This window comes from Centrocercus urophasianus, unplaced genomic scaffold, assembly GCF_019232065.1.
Source record: "Centrocercus urophasianus isolate 14NV4802_14NV808 unplaced genomic scaffold, USGS_Curo_1.0 seq_19, whole genome shotgun sequence".
Classification (NCBI taxonomy): domain Eukaryota; kingdom Metazoa; phylum Chordata; class Aves; order Galliformes; family Phasianidae; genus Centrocercus; species Centrocercus urophasianus.
In genome coordinates this window covers 21,242,285-21,269,684 of record NW_024884744.1, presented here as the reverse complement: position 1 = coordinate 21,269,684, position 27,400 = coordinate 21,242,285, and the positions used below count along the sequence as shown (strand labels likewise).

The following is a 27,400-nucleotide window of genomic DNA, read 5'->3' as shown; positions in this document are numbered from 1 at the left end:
CTCCTCCAGGTATTTGCAGGAGGAAATGGCGACTGCCTCCGTGCAGAGCTGTTGAGATTACAATAAACTCTGGTTCTCTTAACGTTCTTGCTATGTTCTGCATAAGGCAGGAGGAAGGCATGGAGGAAACAGAGCTTACATTTCCTTCTGTCACCTTCTGATTGTGGCCACATCTCAAATGGAATTATGCTTTAATTTCTTACAACTTACACATCACAGTCTCCGATTTTTAGTTTGCAAAATAGTTCTATAAGGAATCTTTGCTGCTTCTTGTACAGTGTACCCACAATATACTTTATTTTTTGCAAGTTGGAAATATTCTCAAAACTTCTTTCCATATCTCCGGATAAAATTGGGTGGAGCACAATTTTATTTCAATTATTTGATCTCTAGTGTGAGATAAACAAAAAGAAAATCCCTGTGTAACCAACACCAGAAAAAAAAGCACCAATCAACTGAATATCCCTACAAACCCAAACCCTGAGTGTTTGTGGAGTAAGGAGGGAAATGTTTTTACATCACTTGCAAATTTAGTTTTGGTTTTAGTCCTTAAAACCATGCAACTGGTCAGAAGACATATTTTGGAGAGCTGCATGGGAAGGATTTAAGTAGTGTGCTTCATGGGAAATACGAGCTTTCATTCATTGCTAGGAGTTCAGTGCTTAATTAAACCTTTGAGAAACTGATCTTCAGCTTTTTGCATCTCCGCTTGCATTCTGCTCATAGAAATGCTTTGTTTTAGTGGAACCTTGAAAAAGTGATCCCAGAATCAGTGATCTGTCGATTGAAATTCTGATGGAACTTCGCTAAAAATACAGTTCATGATGTATAAAAATGTTTGTGACAAATACTGTGGTCAGGAATGATTGTTTCCTACCTTTGCAATCCATGCTTCACCTATGCTGATTCATATTGATGCTGTGAAGTTGAAGTGATTCTACAGTTCTGATACTAAAAAAACGACTTTGTTTAGTGTATGATAGCCCTCTTTAGCTAATCTGACTGAAGTTCAAATTCAAGTGAAACTGTTGGTTTACAGTCAGATGTGTTCATTAAAAAAGTTTCTTGCTCAGGATAAAATACCCATGTATGGTTATTCCTACTAATTTTTCAGTATAATTAAAAAACAAGCTTAAGGACTTTTATGTTACAGAAGGCTTTTAGAGCAGTTCTGTAAAGATCAGCAGCAGTAGTGGGATAAGCCTTGCTGGTATAGGAAGGACAACATGCTGCAAACTGATTACAGACTTATTACTTGTTTGCACTAGAATGAACAGATACGATTTATTTTCGTTATTTGATGAAAGTGATCTAAGTGAGCAGTTCTAGTCTTGCTTTCTAAGGACTGAGAAAACAAATGGGAAGCCCTAACTTACATGGGACTTTTAAAAACATTTTGCTCAAGTTTTCAACTGTCTGCAGTAGGCTACACAATGTTTTCTGTAGGCAAAGCCACAAGGTAGAGTGTATTAATTGTGTCCAGCTTCCTTATTTTTCAAAGCAAAAATAAACAGTACTCCCTGTTTTGTTCTTCATAATGCCATAAGTTCTGGGCCCTTTTTCTTTAACGTGTCCCTTTGCTGCCCAGCTTCTCCCTGATGTATGCTGCTTTGCTGCTGTTTCTGCCATCGTGCCTTTCTGGTGCATGGTAGGTGGGTTCTTCAGTTAGATTTATGTGATAATCAGTTGAATCATGGAGTCAAATCCAGCTGGCGACCGGTTGTGAGCAGTGTTCCCCAGGGGTCGGTGCTGGGGCCTGTCCTCTTCAATATCTTGATTGATGACCTCGATGAGGGCATCGAGTGCACCCTCAGTAAATTTGCAGATGACACCAAATTGGCTGGAAGTGTGGATCTGCCTGGGGGTAGCGAGGCCATGCAGAGGGATCTGGACAGTCTGGAGAGCTGGGCTGAAGCCAATAGGATGAGTTTCAACAAGGCCAAATGCCGGGTCCTGCACTTGGGCTACAACAACCCCAGGCGACGCTACAGGCTTGGGGCGGTGTGGCTGGAGGACGGCGTAGAGGAGATGGACCTGGGGGTATTGATTGATGCTTGGCTGAATATGAGCCGACAGTGTGCCCAGGTGGCCAAGAAGGCCAATGGCATCCTGGCTTGCCTAAGAAACAGTGTTGCAAGCAGGAGCAGAGAGGTGATTGTTCCCCTGTATTCAGCACTGGTGAGGCCGCACCTCGAGTACTGTGTCCAGTTTTGGGCCCCTCACTGCAAGAAAGATATTGAGGCCCTGGAACGTGTTCAAAGGAGAGCAACAAAGCTGGTGTGGGGTCTGGAACACAGGCCATATGAGGAGAGGCTGAAGGAGCTGGGAACGTTCAGCCTGGAGAAGAGGAGGCTCAGGGGAGACCTCATTGCTCTCTATAACTTCCTGAAGGGAGGTTGTAGTGAGCTGGGGGTCGGCCTCTTCTCTCGTGTCATTAGTGATAGGACCAGGGGGAATGGCTTCAAGCTACAGCAGGGGAGATTCAGGCTGGACATGAGGAAGTATTACTTTTCAGAAAGGGTGGTCAGGCACTGGAATGGATGCCCAGGGAGGTGGTGGAATCACCGACCCTGGGGGTGTTCAAGGAAAGGCTGGATGCTGTGTTGAGGGACATGGTTTAGTAGGAGCTGTTGGGAATAGGAGAACGGTTGGACTGGGTGATCTTTTAGGTCTTTTCCAACCTTGGTGATTCTATGATTCTATGATTCATAGTCCACTTCACCTAACTCTCTTGATTATGTTGAGCCCATTTTAATACCATAAGTAAGTCAATGGGTTTAAAATCTTGAATTCTTGGGGAATAATCTTTTAAGTAATTCATCTTGGAGGAAATCACTTTGGAAGAAATGGCATCAAGTCTCAGTCACTTACGTGTTTGTGTTTCCTCAACCCAACTGTAGTCCATCTTTTCTCCTGAAGCAAAGCTGCTGTTTCTGATTCCTAATTTCCTAATTCTGCACCAGAAGTTATGCCAGTATTAATTTCTGTAATGCTGTCATCTTAAAATGATGGTAACAGCAACAGTGGGTTGTACTTGCTAAAATGCAGTGGTAGAATTTAAACGTTTTTTTAAAAAAAAAAAAAAAAAAAAAAGCTTTTTCAAAATATCAAGACATAGAAAACAGAATACAGAATATCAGCACTTAGTTTTCACATTAGGACTGTGACTCTGCACGTCTGTTTGCAGTAATGGTGACAAAGCACTTACCAGCTCTTCGTTCTCGCTAACTGCAGTGAAAATGCCAGGGCTCGTGTAACAGTTCCCACTTCTAACTTAAATATTACACATTAATGGATTTTAATAGTCCTAATTAAATTGGAAACACTGGAATGGGGACAGAAGAGGAGGCAGTGAATGTCTGATGTCTATTTATTTTTATTGAGAAATGATTGTTACCAGGGATTTGCCAAGTGATTATGAATCTCTGGCTGTTGGGTCTAATTTTGGGTAGTTTGTTACAAAACACATGATCCCTTCGTTATTCCCAGAGTGAAACTATCAGTTGGGAAGCTACAAATGTATTTTGTATCAGTTCCTCTGCTGTTCCATTTCCTTCCTTTCACAGTGATGCACACAAAATCGAGTTGAAATTTCTGCTTGAGAGGACTGTAGGGTTTTTGTTCTGAGCTCCAGAGGTTGCCTGGTCTGAATAGTTTTTTTGGACAAATTGGCTCTACCCAGCTTGGTGAAGGATGGTGAGCCAGGACTTCTTCGGATGTTTTGTAGGTCAATTTTCTGTTTGTAGAACAGAACAATACAGTAAGTTACCTTCTAGCCAACATAGTAGATATAACGAAAGATTTTTCATATTCCAACTGAAACAATAAAAAGAAGTCACAATTCCTTTACAAGTCCTTCCTCTGTGTTTAAAGATCGCAGTTTGTAACAGAACGTAACTTCTTAGGGTGCACTGAGCTACTCCTAAGGAAGGTCTTTTTTTCTTGTGTATTTAATGACATTGTTCTGCTAGGAATGTCTTCAGGCTTAACAGCAGTACAAACCCTCATTACCTACAAAATAACACCTGTGTGCATACACACACACACGTGAAGTCACTGTAGTTCTGGTAAGCTGTACTGTCTGTTTTCTCACAAGATGTGAAAAGCTATCTCCACAATTACTGTGCTGAAGTAACTGAAGATGGTTTTTCTTCTTTCCTTCCTTCGTTCTACTCTGTTTCTGGATCTTCATCAGCAAATAAAATCTCATGTAATGTCTGATTATTGAACTAACCTGTGCAGGTTGTACACCTTGAGCTTTCTGCCTGCAGGTGAGGGATCTCTTCACAGTTCTTGCTGTCCACTACCTTCAGCAAATAGGAAACTTTGTACTTAAATTTAGAGAATATATGTTAAATAGTTTAAAAGGGACCTGGGAAGTGGAACTAGCCAGAACTGTCTTCATTTTTCATCCTTTGATTTTAAACACGTGCTGCTAGCTATCTCTTAGCCTTTAAAGTAGTATAGCCTCAAAAACTGTTACCTTTCTTGGCATGTAATTGAACTCCATGTTGGATCATTTAAAAGAAAAGAAATATTGAAGCTGCCATTTCACTATATTTTCCTTTTCTTTTGAGGTTTATCTTGTTTTCCTTGTTTTTGTAGAAAACCCAACAAATTCAATAAATGTATATATGCTGATACTGTTTTTTTTTAAGCAGCTATAGTATCTGAACCTTTGAATTTCAGTGGCAGCGTGCTGCTTCTTGTTGTCAGGTTCTCTGGTATATCTGATACATCTTAGTTTGCTGATGCATCTCTGTATGGCTGAACATTAGAAGGATTTTTCCTGAAAGCAAAAGCTCAAGATGGATATGTGTTTGATACTGGCACCAACCGTGTTGAAATAAAGGAGGCAAATCCTTCAATTTTTGAACTGAAAAAAAAAAAACTGAAGATAGTGTTTGAAATGTCAATATTGTATCAGTTAAATATTTTCTTTCTTGATGGGTTTTAGTATGCTGTTTATGTTGCGTGGCATTGACTTTTATGAATCTTCATTGCCATTGCCAAAGCAGTGCTTGGGATGGAGTGAGGAGTAAGTAGCAGCAAAGTCTGCAGTTAACTCTGAACAGCTATGCATCAAACTTTTCACGTGTTTCAAGTGCAAACAATGCTAGGTAGATTACTGGGATGTTAATGTGTGAGGGATGTTTTTTCACTCTTAAGTACTTCAGGTGACTTTTGCTCAATCTAACACATTGTGACACTCTCAGTGAGACAGGAGCCCTTTTGTTCTGTTGGATGCATAGTACTGTTCCTGTTCATTCTTTTTTGGAGTTGCACGAGTAGAAAGTTCTTGGTATGTTCTGTTTTCTGCTGGCTTTCACTTTTTCATCTTCTTAGGAAATCTTGCACTTGTCTTTTGAGTGAGGAATACAGTATCACAGAGTCACAGAATGGCCAGGGTTGGAAGAGACCTCAAGGATCATGAATCTCCAACCCCCTGCCACATGCAGGGCCACCAACTTCAGTTTCCAGCTTCATCAAGCAAAGTAGATTTTCCTACAGCTTCTCTCTTTTCACAGATTTGATACACGTGTGCAGATATTTTCATGAGCTCGTCAGTTGTCTCAGTAGTTCTGCTACTTGTCAGGATACTGGATACAATTCTCCTAGTAGATAGGAAGAATCCAGCATCTCCTGGCTTAACACTGCTATAAAATATTCGGGTGTCATCTAACAACTCAACTTTCTTCCTGTAAGTGTCTTGCAAGGCTTTGGCATTTTGGTTTTCTCTCTGTGGGAAGTTTTATAATATAAGAGGTATTATAGGTAGGTATTCTTAAAATACTGAATTCTGTTTGTGTTCAATGTAAAAATCTGAGAATTGAGAATCTTCCTCCTCTTTTGACTTCTGTCAGATTTTCTTTTTGTGAAATGTTCCACCTTGAGCAGAAACAATTATTTTTATCAACTATGCTTGAGTTCCTAGGATCCTGTGATTAAAAGGTGATTATTAAAAAAAATATATGGTGCTTAAGAGTAGCTTCATATTGCTTTTGCTCTGATCTCTGAAACAGTGCTGGGGGAAATGGAAACTGCTGAAGGTTGCACTCGGAGCTGGCTGTCTCTTATATGCCTAAAGTGTTTGGTCTTTATTACAGTTCTGTTAAAATATCCTGAGTTTCCAAGCTGTATAATCTGTCATATTGACTCTGAGGGAAATTTCATGCTAAAAAAAGAGTAATCAGTTTTGTTAAGCTTGGAGAGGCAATACTGCAAGACCCGTGACTGGCTGTTGTAGGACAGCCAACTCTTAGTGCTGCTGAAACACAAGATATTTCTTTCAGAAGTTACGTAATTGCAGCACTTGGGTTTTTGCATCTGCATCCTCCCACCTGCTACCAGTAACAGGTGGTAGATGAATTCTGGATTAGGTGACACCTTTTGTGCATCTTGTTAGTACATACATGCAGCAATGAGAACTTCACTGTGGAGTTGTGATTACATTCAGACAGTACACAGTGTCCTTGGTCTCATCTACAGCACGAACCATTGATCCAGGTGCATGAGTTTTATCCTAAAGCTCTTACTGGTTTTGAGATAGAAACAATACTGTGATCAGATTTCATTGATGCCAATGGAAAAACTCCCCAACTACACTATTGATTAAATACCCATGGTGAGATAAAAATCAATTCTTCTATCTTGGCACAAGGGCAGTAGTTGAAATGCATACAGACTGTGTGTGTTATGGGTGGTGGCTTCCTTGTATCTACTTGTGAATGTTGGTCAGATTGAAGATTCCAGCAGAAGCAAAATGGTCTGAGTTAGTCTTATGCAAGTTTTTTTTAGTAACTCATCTTTTCGGATATAATCTTAAGCAGATACATGCTCAGAATTAGGCTCTTAATGTCTTTAATGAAATCTGGACTTAGATTCCTATAGAAATATGGTATTTCTTAAGAAATATTAGAAGTCTTACATATATATATATATACCTATCTATATATCCTTACTGAAAAATGATCCTTGTCTCTCTGTAGAAGCTTTCCTTGCAAGCTTCTCAACCAGTTCTCTTTAGTGTGTAGATTAAACAATTAAACAGAACTTTTTTTTTTTTTTTTTTTTTTCAATTTTTTAACAGCAAATAAGTTCAAAAGCTTTTGTATGTCTGGGTAAGCATAGATATTTTGCAAAGCCTTTGATATTTCCTTTTGCATAATTGTTCACGCTGCAGTTATTTCAGACTATTAGGTAAGCAGTAGCAGGACATAAGCTCAGAGTGATGCTCTGGGTTTAGGAACGAAGCACTTTCCATCAAGTTTGATCATATGAGTAGTGCTGTCACGGCGTTGTGTTACATAATGCTGTATGTTCATGTGGACAGCCTGGCACTGGAAGACAAAGCTTGCACGTTTTCCCTAAAATACAGTAGCACTTTTTTTTCTCTGCCCTACTTGCCTGGCCTTCTTTACTTATTATGAGAAATGAGTTGTCCTGCTCATCTCATGTGTCATTTGTAGAAGACAGAGTCAAAAGAGAAATGGGGGAACATACTGTAAAGGCAATACGCAGCAGAGCAGGAGAAAGGGGTAGATAAGAATCCTGAAAAACACCTGGCTGTAAAGTGGCTGGAGATGTCTATTGTAGCAAATGGAAAGAAAATGTGGGAGGCAGTGTCAGTGCAGAAATAAAAATTAATAAAACAGCAGATGGAGTAATGATTGTAAAGAGGCAGCATGAGGAGGTCATAGAATGATAGAATGGTTTGGATTGGAAGGGACCTTTAGGATCATTTGTTCCAACCCCCTGCTATAGGCAGGGATGCCTCCCATAGCCCAGTTGCTCACAGCCCCATCCAGCTGAGAGGAAAATGAAGTTGCAGAAATTGCAAGTAGTTCTGCTCCTGGCACTGCAGGGATAAATGGGGGCAAACTGTGCCACAAGAACAAGAGAAGGCTAGAGAAGGGACTGAGTGGCACACTTGAAAGCTGTTGTGAGCAAACACAAGCAGACACATGCACTGTGTACATGTACGTACACTGCACTGTATGTGGAAGCACGTGTGCATATCCATCTGCATCCACATGCATTTTTCCCAGATTAAATCAAATTGTATGTTCTCAGGCCCGATTTTAGATTGGTGAGTGTGAGTATGGCCAGGAACACATCCTGTACTCATGTTGAAGAGAAGTATGGAGTGCTATTTTAGTGAGTAGTGCCATAGTTCCTGCCTAGCAGAGACAGAATGCTATCTGTGGAGGTTGATTGGAAACTCAATTTATTTTTTAACCTCCCCCAAGAAGTGCTGTGGGTCTTCGTTATTCTATCCCAAGTTTTGTTTATTTAAATGCTCTAAAACTAGAACACGCAGTGTTGCTATTCAGACCCAAGTCTTGCTGAATTGCTTCAATTGTGGTGTATTCAAAGCACGTATATGCTGCAGAGTTCTACAAAAACTAATTTTTACATTAAGCGTGCAAGCACAATAAAGATTTATTTTCCATGTCCAGTGCCAGGTGAATGCTTCTTGCACCACAGAGAGTTGAGCTCACTCTCTGTAATTGTTATCTCAGTGGAAGCACCTGACACGTACAGTTCTGCTGCCCTTCCCATTCTGGCCATATGTTCGACAGTTCTAAAGCACAGGTTAGCTGTGTTTCTTTCAAAATGCAGTATTTCCTCAATATTTGTTTATTCTTATATATATATATATATATATATATATATATATATATATATATATGAGTGTGTTTTGCATCCATGTAAAATGTATGTACCTTTTTGCTTACCTGATAAGTTTTAAAGCAGCTTATGTACGCATGAGCCTGACCTGAGAAACAGCGTTAAGAACTGTAGGGCTGGAAGAGGAGCAGAGTGCTCCCACTGAGCTCCAAAAGTCTCAGGAAGTAAACTAAAAATTTGCCTTCAGAAAAGCTGAAGCTTAAAATTGGGGAAAAAAATACCTTTTAGTAGTAAAAGCAAATCCTGCCTTCTGGTGTGTGTGCAAATGCACATTTTCTGCCGTAACTGGAATAATTTATTTATTTTTAATGATGGAGAAGGAAATGTATTTTGAGTTTTACATTAAAATCTTAGTTGTAAATCCTACATCACTTTAAAAACCTTTCTTTGAAGGGAGACGCTAATGCTCCATACACTGGCAGCTGAACTGGATCTGTTCTTGCCCTTCCAGTGCAAGGTGTAGCTCACAATGCAGTTTCTGGTGATTTCATTAGCAATTACCATTTTCAAAAGATGTTAAGGAAAACGAAGTGTAAATATTTATAGAACTTTTTGAGATTTGAACTTGTCTTTAAAGCTGGCTGCTGTCTGTCCTCCAAGGCAGTCCTGCTCTAGTTTATTGTTCAGCACGCCTCAAGGAAGACATAGCTTTTAAGTATTTAGTTCAGAATTTACATAGCAGGACTTCAAAATAAGGCTTAATGTTCATTAAGAACTGTTTTTCATCAAAAACTGAGGTTCTTTCTGGCTTTATAAATGATGGATACACGCAAACATTAAAATCTGTATCTTTCAATTGAATGAAGAAATTCCTTCCTGCATCCGACTTCCCATCAGCGTAGAATTTCAAAAGAAAGTGAAACATTCTCCTTTATAAAGACAATTTTCGTGGTTCTTTTGTAGTTAGAAATGCCTAGCACAACTGGATGTGTGCTTGATATTCACAGGTAAGTAATTTCCCTTTTATAGGAATGCCCAGAAATTTGAGTTGAAACTCGCTTGATCTTCCAGAAATGTTGCCACTGTGAAAGCAAATATTATGACAGAATTAATAGTTCTAATTAAAAACAGACAACATACCATTTGTCTCCTCCTGTAATCCACTGGAAGTCATTCAGAATACCATTTTTACTGTGAGATTTTTCATCTTTTTCCACTGTTCTCCTACTGGTGCAGTGGAACAGTGTGAGAGCTCTGCTGAATTTTAGATACCATGCTGTGTTCTTCGAGGCTTTCAAGATGAAAATAGATAAAACGATGAGCAACCTGTTCTGACCTTACAGCTTTGAGCAGGAGATTGAACTAGAGGATCCTGAGGTTCCTTCCAACCTGACATGCTGTGATCTTATGATACTGAGTTCCCTTTTTCTTTTGCCAGAAGGGAAAGAAAGGAACAGAAAATCCAAGTGATTTGACTTCTTAGCCTTGCCTCCATGGCTCTGTATGCGTATGTAATTTCAGTATCTGTAAGGATCCAGCTTTCATGATTACCAAACAGCACATTGGAGGTATTTAATATTAGTTTCCTGCTTCCTTCTTTGTTTCAAAATTCTGTTGTCTTGAAATGTGTTGTGTATACAGTGCTGTAAAGCCTCAAAATATACCCACAAGCATCAGTCTATTTTTCTTGCTTTCAAAGAAGAACGAAACGCAATTTAGATACTACTTTCCTCTTTAAATTGAATGTGCATGGTTTTTTGTCCATCTGCTTTGCCATTACTGTCCTTGAACATACATTTTTCTGGATCATCTGTCTGAGTTCTGCAGAGAGCTGCAAGTAGACCTGAGTGTGTTCTTAAACCTTCTTTCTCTGCAGGTAAAGGAGGCGTTAGAAAATGTATTTTTGCTCCCAAGCAAAAGCTGGTCCAGATAGGTGTGGGCATAACCAACTGAATACACTATCCCAGGTCCTCACTGCCTTTTTTTGTTGAAAACAAACTATTTAATGTTCAAGTTTAAGTGTATTTGCACAAGACTGCAAAATAGTAAATGTAATTTTGAGACTGCAAATTAGCTTAAAGTCAACAGGAAATGAGAAATTCCTTCCTCTTGAATCATTCTTTGCTAAGCTCTAATCAGACTTACTCTGTTGTTTCTGTTTTTCTCTGAGAAAATTCTACAATTTCAAGATATAACACAAATCCAATGAAATGGAATTTCAGTTGTTAGTGGAGAAAGTGCAGGGATCTTTATGACTGCTAACGATGAGCTTAGAAAGGAAGAACACCTCCTCCCAAAATCTGTAATGCAGTTCCTCCTTCTGAATTGTGATTATTGGGTACCAGTGAGCAGTACTTTGTGGGCAGCTCTCAGGCACACTTGTGTATAGCATAGCATGGGAGGTCTCTGTTCTCTTGCTACTGGCAAGATCTCTGCTTGGTGTGTTGCAGTGTTGCTGCTGGCTCTGCTTGGTCAAGAAGAATCTTACCTTTTGCTCTTTCTCATTTATACACGATAGTTACTCAGAAAAATTGCTTTAACTTAGACAAGCTGGCATAGTAAGAAAAAAAAAGATGTAAGAAAAATGTAAAGTCCCAGTAACCTGTGTTATGGACTCAGTCTTGCCTCATTTTAGGTTAGCTGGCATAGTGGGTAATGAGAGATCATATCTTCCCTGCAGAGCTCGCTCCACGCTATCAAACTCTCACAGCAGTGCTTAACTCTTGCTTCCCTAGCAGGTTTTCCACTTACCTAAAGCCAGTGTAAGAGGTGCTATCTCTGCCATGTGTTTTGTCCCATAGTCGTCATTATTTTGGCCAATTTGTTATTTCTTGTGACAACTGATATCAACGATGTCCATGACTGTGTGTTTCTGTAGATCACAGTTGTCCATGTGGAGACCCCTGTTATGCATAGACTTGAAAGTGAGCATTTGGTGTCGAGGCTAGGAAAATAAAAAGCTCAGTGCGCTCAGACAACTTTGTTATTGCATTGAATTGCTCCGGAGATCAAAGGTAGGTTCTCTGTCTTTCGTGCCATTCAGAGCTTATCAGGAGTATAATTTGTTTCCTAAGGAACAGAGAAAGTTGGTCATTCTTGCCATCTGTGTCAGCATATTAGGTTTGTCATTGCTGCCACGCGCTACTCTTGCTGACAGCTTCAAAGCAGGCGTTTATAAAAGTGTAATCAGGATTTTTAATGCTGGTATTAAACTTAGTCTGTGTTCACAGTACAGAATTGGAACGGCAGAGGCTTTAAGCTGCGAGTGCTGTCCTGCCAGCCATTGCTGTGGAGATGTTGCTGCTGCTTCCTGTCTGACAAAACATCCTGCTTGCTCAGAGGCTTCTTGGCATGCTGTGTGCTTCTCCTCCTGCTGTTTTCTTTTTCCTGCATCAGGGAATCCTTCAAGAAATATACAGCCTTTCTTCCTAAGTGCACTGACTGTATGCGTTTCAGTCTACAGTTTCAGCATGATGATGTCCGTGCCCAGTAAGCCTAGAGGGAAGTACTGGTAATGAAGTGTCTGTGTTCTGCACAATGGTTGGACTTGCATTAGTGTCTGCAGAATCTTGACCTGTCAGGTATAGTCACTGGGACATCTAGCAAGCCCATAGCCCTTTACTGAAATTCAAAGGAGGTTTTAATAATGATAATTTATTCTAGAGAAATTATTTACTGGAAGTATCAAGTCATTTTTAACCCGTTATAAACTATTTAATGGAACAAAATATTATTTTTGTTCCAATATCCTGGTTATATTTGAACATTTGAATTTTTATTTTTTTTGCAAGATGACAAAATGCAGTAAGGAGTTGGCATGAAATTTTCCTGAAAAATGCCATGTGGGGTTTCTTGAAGCATTGTACATTGCAGTGATCTAACAAAACCAGTTTAGTTATGGTGCCTGAAAATGAGCAATTTCAGGAGTGCATATTAGAATTTAATGTTATGAGACTGCCATACGAGTAACCTTAGAAATTAATTTTGCATTTGCTAGACATGAAGAGCATCAGGTTATGTCTCCTGCAGTGTCTACTCTTTGCCATCCTTGCACAGAATGCAGGGCAGGAGTGAAAAGCAAATTCATTTTCTCCGATTTAATATGGTCCATCACTGTGCTGCCAATTACTGTGAGCTGGACACCTGCTGATTTAAGGAACATGGTGTACCAATGGCGTCATGTGAATGGATCTGCAGCTCCAACCTATCTGAATAAATTACTGGTAGTGAAAGGTGAGCAACTGTATTCATCTAGTAGGAGCTCATCCCTGGCAAGGTTTCTCTTTGTTCACTTAGTAGAAGAAAAGTCCATTCCTAAAATCCTGTTATCTATACTAGGCTCTAAGTTTACTCATTTGTACCTGAGAGCAGGAATAATATGTTTTGCTGCTCGTTTTGCAGTAGGATTTCTGTCATGCATAGCTCTCTAAAGGCATTGTGTAAAAATGGAACTCCTTAGTGTTTTCTCTTCTGAAAAAGATGCACTGATACAGAATCACGGTCAGCATTGCTGTTATGCTGTCTGGAGGAGTGTAGGATGCTGCTGATGGCATACCCATAATTGAAGCTTAATCATCAGTAGATGAACCACCTGTTACCCTTCAAGCCAGGTATTTCTCCACCTGCTGTACCTTTTTGTCCTCTGTAGTGCTGTGTCACAGCTGGTTGTGTTCTTGGCACATTGACACTTGTAATGCTGCATCATCTGGCAGCAGATAATTCAGAAGGGAATGTGTTCCAAAACCAGACACTAGTCTAATGAAGGTGTGTATTCTGTGTACTAAAGCAATAACTGTATTTTAACTTGCACTGAAAATAAACTGTTGACATGGGATTGTACCTGATAAAGCTTCCTTTTTTTATTAACTTTTTCAAGTTAAAATGTTCTTTGATGCTCCCACAGTGTTGCTGTATTAACAAATATATTAAAAATCAAAGTGTGAATTTGGCAGAACTGTCATCTTGTGCCATTTTAGCAGCAGATATCTTTGTTTTTCCATCTCCTCAGTGGTTTCCCCCTTGGCACTGGTGTGCTCTTACAAATCCTGTGCTAAAACAAGAGATGCCGGCTTCTGTGAAAGTCATCTTCTTTGGTCTCTGCTTCTGTTAGTGTTTGAATGGGACTGCATATGGAGAAATATCTGTATCATGGGAGCTGAGGCTTTGCTACTTCTTGTGCAGTCGCTGACTCGAGTTATCAGTAATTTCATTTCACAGAAGATTCCTAAAGTCCAGCTTCCTACAAGAGAAGTGCTGCGCTTTCCCGTTTCTCAGCCTGCTTAATTCAACACTGCACAGACAGACAGTAGTGTAAAATGGTTTTTATTGGAAGAGCACAGATCAGTTCCATTCAGGGGTCAGGAGAACAGCCTTTTAATGGTGATGGTGTCTTCACTGCTTATGCTCCTATTCCACATGCTTTGTTCTTGTGCTATTTTGCAGGCATTTGCTGTTTTTCCAAAAGCACTGCCTTTTAGCTTCTGTTTCGCATCCCTGCTTTCCTATATGGACCCAGTTCACTGTTATTCTGTGGGCTGGTTTATACAGTTCTGAGACTGGAAAGGTATTTTTTTATACTTCCTCTCTCATTTTTTTTCATCTAAGATTACAAACTCTTAAAAACTGCAACAAAACATAGAAAGGAGCTTAGACTCCATAGTGAGAAGGTTCTTTCTGGATGCTCTCTGTACTATCTGTGAGGTAAGCACTTATGTTCAGCCTTTTATTTTAAATTCTCATTATCTACTTGAGATTTTCTTTTGGTGATTTGAGACCACTTTTTTTTTTAACACAGCTATTGACTCACTCACACGATGGAGGTATAGCAGGTATCTTTTGTGATGGTGTTTTCATATAATGCATAATACTGCTCTGAAACTGGAAGTCATGGCCCACAGATAACTTGCATATGTTTTCAACTTCTATTCCCAGAATAGCAATCATGAAAATTCCACTGCTAATACAGATGGTCCTGTGGTAGCCTTGTAACAAAGAATTTTTGCAGGCAAGATCAATATTTCAGGGGAAAAAAAAGGTTTTTTTTCTCAGCACTTTTGTGGATGTGGTCTGGATTGTTCCTTTTCTCCTATGCGTGCATTTAACAGATGAACATTCCTTATCTTGGGTTCTCATTTTTCCCCACATATTTTGTGCAGTCATTAGATCTGATTTCTTCTCTGCTTTTAAAAAAAAAAAAAAAGCTTTTAAAAGATTTTTTTTTTTAAACTTCAGAGAGTTCAAGACAGTGTTTTTGGTGCTTGTGTGGAGGGGTGTGCAGTGGCATCAGGAAGGTGTTTGCATCAGCTGTAGATGTGGCTTTGTTGAAGGTTTTTCTGCTTAATTCATGATATCCACTTACTATAGAGGTATAACTGTATATGATTTAATGATGCTTTCCTGCAAACCTCCACATCATTCTTCTTACACTTACTCTGGAGCTTTTTAACATGGTACTGTGTGCATGCGCCTGTAAATTCAAATATAGATTCGGTCACAGACTGTAACACAGAGGGAAACAACACAGTGCTGGCTGCAAAACTCATGTCTTGTCTTTTTTATAGTCATTACTTCTTTGAAGTTACTCATTTATATATACCCTGTTGTCATTTCAAGAAGCATAGGATTCAAAGAAGCATCCAAACCATCTGTACTTGGTATGGTTTAATTCCTGTATCCTCTGCTCCAGTCTTGAAAGAGAAGTCTCTTAATATGTCACATAGGAAACCTTTCTCACGCTATTTTTTTTTAGTGAAAAAATCAAATACCTCTTTTATTGTTCCCATTTGCTTCTGACACCTGTAAATGATTCCAAGAGCAGCATTTTCCACCAACTGCCATCAGCAATTGTTGTTTAGAGATGCTTAATTGTTGGCAACCTGCCTTGGCCTTTCTGTCTCTCACAACCAACTGTGATGTTCTCTTTTTTTTTTTTTCTCCTCCTGGTTCTGATACATCTGAGTTATTTAAGTGCTCTTTGGATTGCTTTATCCCATTTCTTCCTGCTGACATCTCTCCCTTTCTTTGTTAGGCTTAGGTTGCACAAAACCTAAACCTAAAACCTGGTAAGTTTTCAGCGCCATCTTTTTTCCCCTCCCATCTCTGTTCAATCTCATGCAGAGAACTCTGCTGTTGGGCTCGTTTGTGTGCTTGTGGAATTTAAAGAAACACATGAGGATGCTTGGTATTTATTAGAGCTTTATTGATACTTACACAGCCGCTCTCTACAGAGCAGTTGCTGAAGGAGGAGCCCTATTTTCAGAATTTAGATGAAAGGATTTGGATTTCTCTACTTAAATCAGAGCTTCAGTCTTTAAATCTGAAAGAGGAAAAGATTTTGCAAAAGATCTGAAAATGAATAGGTGGATGGAAAGAGAATGGGCTGCAGGTGTGGTGGTGATACAGGAAAGCTAAAAGAAGTAAGCAGCAATGTGGAAATTTGGAACGAGGCTGCGATAACACAGTCCTTGTTTCTGTCTTTCCTGAGTTCAGTTTTTTCTTACTGCTTGGTTAAAGTTTCAATGGAAGATATTAGTTCTGTCAAGCCTCTGTTACATTATTCAAACTTATTTTGCTCCTGCATTTTTTTTTTGCACCGAAAATGCTGTTTTCTATGCACTTTCTTAGTTTCTCTTCATTAGCCTTGAGATCAGTAATAGAGTAGATATGTTTGTGAGTCACTGTATGATTTTATGTGCCATATTTTTTTCTTCCTGATATGCTGCTCATTTTTTTTTTTTTGTTACTGACACTTTCCATAACTCACAGCCCTTTCATATTTCAGTTGTTTGAAAATTGATCCCTTGCCCTTGAGGTGAGAGCTTTCCAATTTGTTGAGCTTTATCTCTGTACAGGGAGAACAGTGCTTTGTAACTGGGGCCAGTGCCATGTGCTTTGCTTTCTGCCACCAGCTTGTTTCAGTGGACCCACTGCTGCCTGGTTTGCTCAGTCCTAGTGGTGCTGTAAAATGCAGAGAGCAGTTTATGTGGTCTCTATCAATGTGTCCCTTCTTGGATCTCGTATACTTGCTAAGTGCTTGGATTACTGAGACCAATAAATCCTTTCCTAGAGGCTACGCAGAGTCTGACAGTCTTTCTTTTGTCCCCACACTTTACACCTGGGCTGACTGCTTCTCACCTCATGAGAGCAGTTGCTCATGGAATATTTGTCCTTGAACTGTTCTCCTGACTTCTGTGTACCGAAACTCATGATTCCATTGCATAAAATGATAATGGGCTCGTACTTATGAGAGGTTCTGTATCAGTAAATGAGCTATCAAAAGTAGCTTGCCTACTTTTTCATTGGCAAGAAAAAGATTTCTGTGTATGTGCATATATTTCTCTGTGTGTATATATATATATATATATATATATATATTCTGTATATGTTCCCTTAAAGTGGAAAGCTGCCTGGCCAAGCGTTCCTCTTTTTGAGTAGCCAGGTAACCATCACCATCTCTAGAAGTCATCTGATTGTCGGGTAGAGAAGACAGTTGATAGTGCCTCTCCTTAGTGGGATTTAAAGTAGGATCCTGCCCTGCAGTCTCAGCCACAAATGGCATTTAAACCTATTTGAAAGAATGGATTAAGGAAGATCAGTTTGACTGAAGGATCTCAGCTGTCTTTGTTGGATACTTTTATTAAAAGATTCTGGGTTTCCTTGGAAGCAGTGGCGTATCAAACTGGAGAAAAGTAGAAGACTTCACACAACTTCTTTAGCTGCAATCCCCAATGTGGTCCGTAGGTTTTTAGCAGCTTGCTGAAAGGTGTCTGTTCACATGGCCACAACAGTGGTTTGGAGCTTGGGTTTGGGCACTCAGCGCAGGGACAAACTCTGCTTTTCTCTTGAGATAACTGGATCACCAGCAGAGCTGTAACGAGCTTATAACAAGATGTTATACTGAAAATGATTATTGATGGTTTACTCTTAGCTTTTGTAGAAGTATCTGGGTTTTCCCTGAGTTTGGGACTAAACATTCCAACTCTAGTTCTTCTTGTAGTTGAAGTGCATAGCTTCAGGCCAGCTGCTCATGAATTATGTAGTGTCCCCCAGCTTCCTTCCTCTTCCCTACTTGCTAACTTCCCACGATGAAGTCTAGGATGCACACAATTTCTGTAGTAGCTTCAAGTTGACGTGAAATTTTGTCTAAATCAGTGCTGTGTTTTTGTGTTCCTTCCTTGCATTGCTTCTCGTAATATTCACTGCTAATGTCAGACTCTCCTCAGTGATACGTTTGGCACAGGTTAAGCGTAACAGACAAAGGTTTGCCCCAAGCCTGCTGGTGGGACAGCTTGGTGACTGCAAGTGAGTAAACATTTTAAATAATTGAGTATTTTAACAAGCATCTTACGTACATGTTTAAAAGGCAGCAACAACAGTGGAGCTACTGTAGGATCAGTGCACTGTAAATTTGAATTGCTTGCTAGGATTTTAAGCTCAGGCACCGGCTGTTGGCACGTTCCTCGTTTGGTCCATGTGCGTTCTGACTGAACAGCAGTTGAAGAGTTACTTTTGAGATTGAGATTGTCGATGTGAGGCTCCAAATGCCGTGACATTGTGATCAGGTTTGTGATGTTGCTGGATCCTTTTTGAAGCTGCTGGCTCGGGCTGTGAGCAGGCTCCAGAGACACCAGTTCCGTTTGTTTGGGGGGTTTCATTGGGAACATTGAATGGGGAAGCTCCTGCTCCTCTGGGAGTTGATTTTGGTTTTGTTTTTACCACAGAAAGCCCATGCTGCCCAGCAAGTTCGTTCTGTACCCAAACACAGCACTGTAAATCTGTGGAAAATGCTGACCGATGATGTACAAAATAATTGGATTTTTTGTCTTCTGAGTTAGCACTTTTTCTTCCATTGGAGGACTCTCAGTTCTATTCCTGTACGCCGTTATGCTCTGTTATACTCACCCTTTTCTGTATGGAATTACACAGTAATTGCCACTCAGTACTAGAGATCCATCTTGTCTGATGGCTTATGACAGCAGGCACTTGTTAGATGCCACATAGCTTTTTAAAATCCAATGGCTGATGTCAGACACTTGAGAGGAAGGTGCCAGAAAACAAGCAGTAAAAAACTGTCAGACAATTTCTCCCTGAGGGGAGTGGGTTTTGGGGCTCCTCTGAGCTGGTTATGTTACAAAAGATAACATTTTTTTTTCTCATATTGCTGTTCATTTTTTAATATTTCCTGTACATCTATTTTTACTATCGTTACATGTAAATACCATTCTGAATAAATGCTTTCTGTCAATGACAAGCAAGTGTGTTGCTGCTTTCAAAGTAGGCTAGCTAATTTTTGAACAGAGAACATCTCGTCCCAGCTACTTTACAAATGAAATAACCAGCAACGAAAAAGATGTTCCACCTTTTGCAATTTAAAGAAGTCCTCTTCATTCTCGGATGAGTACCTGCAAAGGGATAATACATGTTGTGAGGTTTTTGTGGCCATGTATGCCTACGTGCAGAGCAGAATCCAGGCTGCTTTGCCCTAAATGGTGCAACTCTTAGCACTGTTGACAGCCTGGCTTTGTCTGCACTGCCATGGTTGTGGCATAAGATGCTGGACAGTTTTCACTTGGTGTGGCTTCCTCTCTCTGTCCTGTTTTCCCTGTCTCTTCTCACAGGCTATCTCTGGGCTTCCTGAGTACTTCCTATTTAAGATTAGTAATGACTTCTCTGTTAGAATAAATAATGACTGTTGTATTGCAGTGACAATTATACTGCATTTCCAAACGTCACCACGTCGATGTACTTTGTGACAGAGATGCACTTCGTGCATGTGTAGTGTGGTAAGCTAGAATGTCTGCACACTGATTAAACGCAGGGAGAATGTTACATTTTTGATACTAAAATGTCTTGCTGTTAATAATCTACATATAACTTACCTATGTCTTACGATTAGGAATTGTGAAACGTGCATACTTCATGCATTGTCATTTAGTTCTCACTTCTAAGAGAATGCTAAGCAGCTCCTTGTGTTACAGATGCTGGTTCCCTGACTTCCAGTGCTGTTGCCCAACCTGCTATCAAGCTTATTTTGCCTCTCTATTTTACAATGTAAACAGGAAATAACCTGTAAATGGGATAATGCTCAAAGAAGGCCAGTCAGTTAAAAAGGGAATGTGTTTCTACAATGATTGCAGATTCTGCCATGAGTGCATTCAGTGATTTAAGGAAAGAAAAAAACTGACACCTTTTACCAACATTTAAAATAGATATTTTCAGGTGTGTAATTGTTGTTTCTGTTCAAAACAAAGTATTTCAGCTTTGGAGGTTGCTCAGCATTCATTTTAAACGCAGAGAAGCATTTAAGCACTGGCTGTAACGTGTGAGTTGTCCCATTATATGAAGGCTGAACCCTGCATGACCCAGTTCCCACATAGGCCAGCATGCAGATGTTTTCCCTGCTCCGTATTAATCCTTATGTAAAACATTGTCACTGAATTCCAACAGATACAAAGAATTCGGATTCCTACATGCCATTCCTAGCAATGACATTTAACAGAAGGTTCTTTTCGTTATCTGTTGCAGTGCATTTGCCACTCTGAGAGCACATCACTGGCATTATGCTCAAGCTTTTCCTTGTTGGTTTTTGCAGAATTCAGACTGCTCACTGAGTGGTACAAGTCCTATTGGGGTTTGTATGTGCCAGTACCAAACTCATTTACAGAAACTCATTTTGGGGGCTGTTTGACTTCTTGCATTTCGGTCTTACTTCCTGTTCAGAAGAATTGAGCTGGGAAACCTCGTTTGCTCAGATCTACCTCATTAATGTTTAATGATTGTTTTGGTTTATTTTTAACCTTTTGATTCCACAACTGACAACAGGATATATACACAACTGGCAGGATATATATATTTATTTGTTTGCTTTTGTAAGCAACTTTTTTTCTGGAAGGAATACAGTGTGATAATAGAGCTGTAAAGATGGGCTTTGTAAACAAGGCTTAATTATGTCCCATTCAGCTGCTGGTGTAGAGAAATGTTGATGTGATATGGGAGATGTTCCTTGTAGGTGGATTAAAACCCCATCAGTCTCCCCAGGTACCCTATTTAATGTACCAGCAAAGAGCTAGAGAACAGCTTGGTGAGCAAATTAAGGAAAACTTGACTTGGGGAGACACGGATCTGAAAGTATGGTGGGAGGCATTGGTAAAGACTGAAAGGAGCTTTGCCTTTGATTTCTTATTCATCAACCTCCCACAGTATGCTAAGAAGAACAAACATACTGTGAATCTCTAAATAGAGAGTTTCTGCTGTGTTCGTTCTGGGAGTGGAGAATGGAAGTCAGTCTTGTTCATAGGACAGCTTTCAGGAGGTGCGTGGTTCTCGTGATGTGAAAGTGTTCTTTGTTCTGAGTTAATGGAATAATTTATCCTTACCCTTACTGCCAACCTGGTCAGCGCTGTGTAAGCAGCGCGTAAGAGGAGTGTTCTCATTTCTGGTAGATAAGAGGTACTCAGCTTCTAAATGAGATTTGCATGGAAGCAGGGAATTGCTAGGTTAGCGGATAACTGCCAGATGTCGTTTAAAAAGCCTTCTATAAGAGTAGAACAGGCAAAATAATCCAATTTGTCAGCAATCCAGAACCAACTAACAAAGGCTAAGGGAATTATATAGAAAACAGATCCTCTTTCCATTAACAGGGCTGTTCCCAGTTGTCTTGGCCTTGCAGGTGGTCTTGTTCCTTTTTGCTGGTGGGGCTGGTGGTAAGGTTTCATGGCTTTATTTTGAATGCTTTGGAAATAGCCCCTTGCAGAGGACCTGCTCTTCCAGGACGTGTTGTGTTCTGTCAGGGCTGTGGATTACAGGGAAGGGAACGTTCTTGTGGAACGATGCAAAGCCTTCAGGTCAGACCAATTCAAGGATACACAGCACTATTCACCCTCCCTTTCCCCCGCCCCCCCTTCTATAACACCTTGTTTTAAAGGGGAAAGAAACAGCGTTGTTGCAGTTTGTGCTCATTTTCTGTGCTCAATCTTCAGAACATACGCTGTTACAGAGGTCTGTTTGGTTTTGAATGTGGGCGTACAAGAAGGTGATCTAAAGGAGTATCACCTCAGTATGCGTATAAGCCATCCAAAAATTGCTGAGGATTTAGAAATTTCAAAATATTATTAACATCAATTGATGTGCCCTCAAAATAGGGCTCATTTCTGGGGGAAAGGCTGTAATGGAAAATGTTCAGCTGCAGCAGTAAACATGATGTATCTATCCACACTAAATACTTCACAGACTGTGATAGAAGGACTGTGATCCAAACTTGATTTTTTTTACCCTATATTTCATATTCACTCAGTTGTGTGTAGAAGTGAGGTTGAGAGGAAAAATAGGATCTTAAATTTCTACTTTTTCATACTTGCGACACGTTGGGTTTGATCAAGCGCTATTGCCCACGATCTTGTATGGCCTGTTACTCCTTCCAGCCTCCAGAATTGCTGATCAGTGTCTTTAAAGAGCAGGATAAGTTGTCTACAAGTATTAACAACCAGGACTTTAATTAATTAATACCCAGTTCAGAAATCCCCAATGCATATGGAAAAAAAACCAACTAGTGAAATACTTCCTTCATACCCGAATGTCTGTGCTCTGGGGATAAATGCTGTAACTGCCAAGCCTGGTTTCTGCCAGGCACATCAGTCCTGTGCTGCACCATCACGATTGCTCCCTATGGGGGTGTTTGCAGGCTGGGTGCTTAGGCAGCTGTGTTTCAGAACGTGACGCTGAACTCAAACTGGGTTGCCCAGTCTGAGCCTTTTTTTTTTACCTTGGGATACACATTTGTGTTGGTTTAACTCACGTTTGTTTGATCTCCAAAGAATCAGGCCTTGCACAGGGTGAGCCATTATCCAGACTGAGATGGTCTCCTGCCAGCACCTCATTTACTGGCTGCAGGCTTACCAGCCAGCCAGCAGCCCTTTGTCTCTAAGCTCTCTTCCATTACGAAGTCTCTTTATTTCAGGAGCAGCAAAGGACAAAGTCATTCCAGTCCATGTGGTTAGGTACTTTACGTTTCTGCTGTTTGTATTGTCTGGGGTTTTTTGTTTTCTACTAATGATATTATTTGAGTGTTCCAGTCTGAACATGTTTTCCTACAGTTCATCCGGTTACTGACCATAATGGACCATTTCCATTGTTTCTCTTGAATTCAAATCTGCTGTCTTTTCCTGAGAGGATGCAAGATAATGGGTACCTACAGAATGCAGCTGAAAATCTGCAAACATGAGTTTGCCCCTAACTATTGAGGAGGAGTACTCTATTCCTGCTGGCAGAGTTGCTCCTCCCAGATACACACTCAGCATTCAGTTTCTCCTTCTGGTTGAGAGGTGGACTCCGGCAGAGCAAATCCAGACACACAGAGCCTTTTGGTTCTTGCTGCATCAGAAGAATTAGAAAAAGGGGAATCAATACATCCTGGTGTACCCTTCTGTTGGCAGGAAGGAGCAGTGCTTGTATGGTCTTTGCAGCCTGAAGACCCTGTTCTTCCTTGAGACTGTGCATATTCTGCAGCAGTTCTGCCTGCTGCGACTGGGAAAGGAGAGTTGGGTACCTTCATCCATGATGATATCCTTATGTTCAACTACGGTTGTGTTCATTTCTCTTTGGGTCAAGAATCTCTTCCCTGCCTGTCTTGCTGTAGACAATGGAAGGGTGGAGGTTGCACTCATTTGATTGAGGGAGTGCTTTGTGTCATCAAATTTTGCTTTTACTGTGTGATGGAAGTATAATGCTCCAAATTTGATTCTTCTGTCATCTCAGGAAAATTTCAAGTCATGTATTTTTCTTATTGAATTGAGACCGATATCAAGCAGCGTTTTGCTGCTTCAGGTTCCATATTGCACCTTGAAGGAAAGCAGTGCAGTAGGAGCTGTCTGATAGGAACCATTTGTCTCTGATGCAGAATGCTACCATTCTTCCATACCGTGTTATAACTAGTGCCTCTGTGTTGCAGACAGCCATTCCTTTCTCATCTCACTTTTTGCTGCAGCTAGCACATGCTGTCTCATTTTCTGACATTGACTATCATGTTACTGTTGGCTTTCTGTTGGTGTTGGCTGGCATGGAGAGATACTGGAGAAGGAAATCTCCATTCATTATTTTATCTCTAAATCCCTCTAATTCCTTTGTAGTGGCAATGAGTGTTTCTTCTTTAAGTTATCTGAGCAATCAATTTAAAATGAAATCATAGAATCATATCTTAGAATGACAGAATGGCTTGGGTTGGAAGGAACCTCAAGGATCATCAGTATTGTGAAGGTTTTTCTCTCCTTACTCCAGGCTGCTAGAAAAACCTAATAACAGACTTTACATCGAAGATTTCTTTTCATCATATGCTATTTTAGTTTTCAGATCTGTGATTTAAGCTCTTGTTTTCTGACAGAATAGTAGTGTGGATGGGATGGGAACATGAATGCATTTGCTTTTTGTTCCTGCAGTACTTGAGAGAAAGTGAAATGTCACAGTGTATTTTTCTTTTAACACCCCCATAGAAATGCTGCTTCATGCTGTGTGTTGCTGTAGGATCAAAGCCTAAGAGTACCACCGGAGCCACCTTAGAGAGCTTTTATGTTGAAGTGAGCCTCATTTTTGATCTATAACCTGAAGAGAAGATACTCTCAATGATTAGTGCTACTTAAAGATCTCTGGGGAGTTCTTATTTAATTTGATTTTGTTTTGTGATTTGTGTTGTGTGATTTTGTTTGTTTTTACGTCGCGGTTGTAAGAGGTGAACCCTTCGGTTTTCTGTGCTTCCTCAATTTGATTGAAATTTCTAAACGAACAACTTCTACGTTATTAACAGGACATGGAGCAGATGTGAAATGTGTTGACTGGCATCCGACAAAGGGTTTAGTTGTATCAGGAAGCAAAGACAGCCAACAGCCGATCAAGTTCTGGGATCCAAAAACTGGCCAGAGCCTTGCCACGCTGTAAGTCCATGCCCACACCCTTCGCTTTGCTCGAATACAAGCTGACTTCATGTTTGTCTCTTTTTAGCTTATTACCTCACATCTTTCCAGCCATATGCAATTACTTCAAACAGAAAGCTAATACTTTAATTATGCCAGAAAATCTAGAAATTAGGTGAAGGTCTAAACTTCAAAAATAGTGACTTTAATCACAGCATCACCAAGGTTGGAAAAGACCTCCAAGATCATCCAGTCCAACCACCCATCTACTACCAATATTCCCCAATAAACCATGTCCCTTAGGACCACATCTAAGTGTTTCTTGAACATCTCCAGGGATGGTGTTTCAACCAGCTCTCTGGGCAGCCCATTCCAGTGCCTGATCACTCTTTCAGAGAAGAAATGTTTCCTAATATCCAGCCTGAATCTCCCCTGGTTTCAAAGTACAAATAGCAACATCCAGGCATACGGCACAGAAAGATCTGCTATTCTAGCTTAGTAGCCTGAACTGCTTTGTTGTTGACCTAAATATTTGGAACTGATAAATAATCATGTTTGATTTGTCTGAGAAATTGATATCTGGACAAACAGTTTTCTTTCTGCGCCTGCAGACACGCTCATAAAAACACAGTGATGGAGGTGAAGCTGAATCTGAATGGCAACTGGTTGCTAACAGCTTCTCGTGACCATCTCTGCAAGCTCTTTGACATTCGTAACCTGAAAGAGGAACTTCAGGTCTTCAGGGGTCATAAGAAAGAGGCCACAGGTCAGTAGTTGTTTGATATCGCAATGTTTTCTCAGTACGCTTGGATTAAAAATGAAAGTTCTTGAGATTCTGATTTACATGAGACAGGAATTCTAGTGTCATACTTTCTGATTGTCAGTTATTTTGTATTTCAGCTGTGGCCTGGCATCCTGTTCACGAGGGGCTGTTTGCCAGTGGAGGGTCTGATGGCTCTTTGTTATTCTGGCATGTTGGGTACGTAGCATTTTCACCAGCACGTTGGAAAGGTGATGATCAGATGCTCAGGCTGTTACATGAAGCACACAATACACTTTCCACTTTTTAATGCATGTTTATTGTTTTACTCTATCACTGAGGATTTTTGTGAATAGGCTTCGTTTCTAAAGCTATATTTTAAAGGATAAATTGCTTGTACACAGTGTAGTCTTTTCTTGAGGGGTGATCAGTGATTAAAGCTGCTAGTTTCTTAGAGCTTCTCATGGTGCATTGTAATTATTTTACTTTTAAACGAATAGTTTTAACATTTCCTATGCAATTAAATTCCTGCTTAAGTACAACTATGTATCATGAATTCGTGCAATAGAAAAATACCTGAGTCTTATTTTTACTGAAGTAGGGGACAGAGGAACAGGAACACCTAAATAGCAGAAGTTTTGTATTGTATCTGAATCACATAATCTTCTCTGTGATAGCTGTTTGTTTTTTTTTTAATGCATCAGGGTTGAGAAGGAGGTTGGTGGAATGGAAATGGCCCATGAAGGAATGATCTGGAGCCTGGCGTGGCATCCCCTCGGACACATTCTCTGTTCGGGCTCAAATGATCACACCAGGTATTTTAAAATATTCAAAGAAGGAGTCTGAGGGGATGTGTGTATGTTCAGAACCGAAAAGGGTGCTTGGCATTGGTGAACAAAGAGAGGTTCTGATACACAGCCAATGGGCAAAGCAGAGAGACAAACTTGAATGGGAAGGACCTGACATTTTACATGAGAAGTTAGGGTGATGTTTAACCTCCTGTCCTTCATCTAAGGAAGCCTTAAGAAACACTGATGTTTCAGGTTCCTGTGAGATTTGGAAGCTGAGGAGCTTAATAAATATTCTTTTGATGAAGAAATATTCCAATCTCCACAATGTTTTTGCCCTCAGATCATCTGCTGATCATGTCTCTTTGTGCATTACAAGTGCAGTGGAATGTGCTGTAATGGAGTATCTATAAGTGGGGTGAATTTTTGTGTGTAGATGTGTCTACCATCAAGGTTAGCTTTATGTGAAGGATGTGCTTAAACAGAGGAGGAGGTTCTTAGAGCTGTCTGGATATCGGTACCAGTGCATTGTATTTACTTCATGCTTTGAAGCATTTTCTGAATAGTAACTGTACAGTTAATATAGTATAGAATCATAGAATGGCCTGGGTTGAAAAGGACCACAGTGATCATCCAGTTTCAAACCCCTGCTATGTGCAAGGTTGCCAACCACCAGGCCAGGCTGCCCAGAGCCATAGTAATGGTTTTTCATTTGAACCACACACCTAACGTTCAGATTCACTGCTGAACTCGATTAGTAGGAGTTGAACCCTTATATAACCAAGTTAGCATACTAAAATTTAGATAAATAAGTTGTTAGGTTAAAAGTAGTTATTTTTCTTGACCTCCTGTTGAGCTCATTATCATGTAACTTCCTTTTGACAGTAAGTTTTGGACTCGAAATCGGCCTGGAGATAAAATGCGAGATCGTTACAACTTGAATCTGCTGCCTGGGATGTCAGAGGATGGTGTGGAATATGGTAAGGCAGTTCCCTAGAACGTGGGGATGAGAGGTTTGGGGGTTAGGAGCAAGCTTTGGGCTTTCAACTGGCGTTAGAATGTGCATCTGGGTGAGACACTGAAACAGCATACAGCACTGGTGACCACCTAGATAAAGATATTTTTTTGCATGAATGATCTTATTCTCCAAGCAATTCCAACAGTGCGTCTTCTTTTTTTCCACAGCTCCAGGAGGTAAGAGCTGCTCAGTCCAGCAGAAATGGAAAGGAGGTTGGGCTCTCCCTCGGGCGATGTCTCTGCTTTACTTTTCTTCCTGGCAACTTCATGCAACTTCAAGACTTTCCACTGTCCTGAACTACAGC

General features: G+C 40.2%; 1 protein-coding gene across 6 annotated transcripts in view; it reads left to right on the top strand.

Annotated features, from left to right (window-relative positions):
- Positions 1 to 27,400, top strand: part of WDR33 (WD repeat domain 33) — a 62,359-nt gene that overhangs the window by 21,099 nt on the left and 13,860 nt on the right. For 4 of the 6 annotated variants that reach the window (XM_042820794.1, XM_042820792.1, XM_042820793.1 and 1 more), the window contains exons 8-13: positions 24,425 to 24,551; positions 25,142 to 25,296; positions 25,431 to 25,509; positions 25,995 to 26,105; positions 26,964 to 27,058; positions 27,264 to 27,272. In XM_042820794.1, the coding sequence (XP_042676728.1) occupies positions 24,425 to 24,551; positions 25,142 to 25,296; positions 25,431 to 25,509; positions 25,995 to 26,105; positions 26,964 to 27,058; positions 27,264 to 27,272 (576 nt within the window). Of the gene's footprint in view, positions 1 to 9; positions 1,083 to 18,350; positions 18,881 to 24,424; positions 24,552 to 25,141; positions 25,297 to 25,430; positions 25,510 to 25,994; positions 26,106 to 26,963; positions 27,059 to 27,263; positions 27,273 to 27,400 lie in introns of those variants that run through there. The other 2 variants (XM_042820798.1, XM_042820797.1) reach the window with 2 other exon arrangements.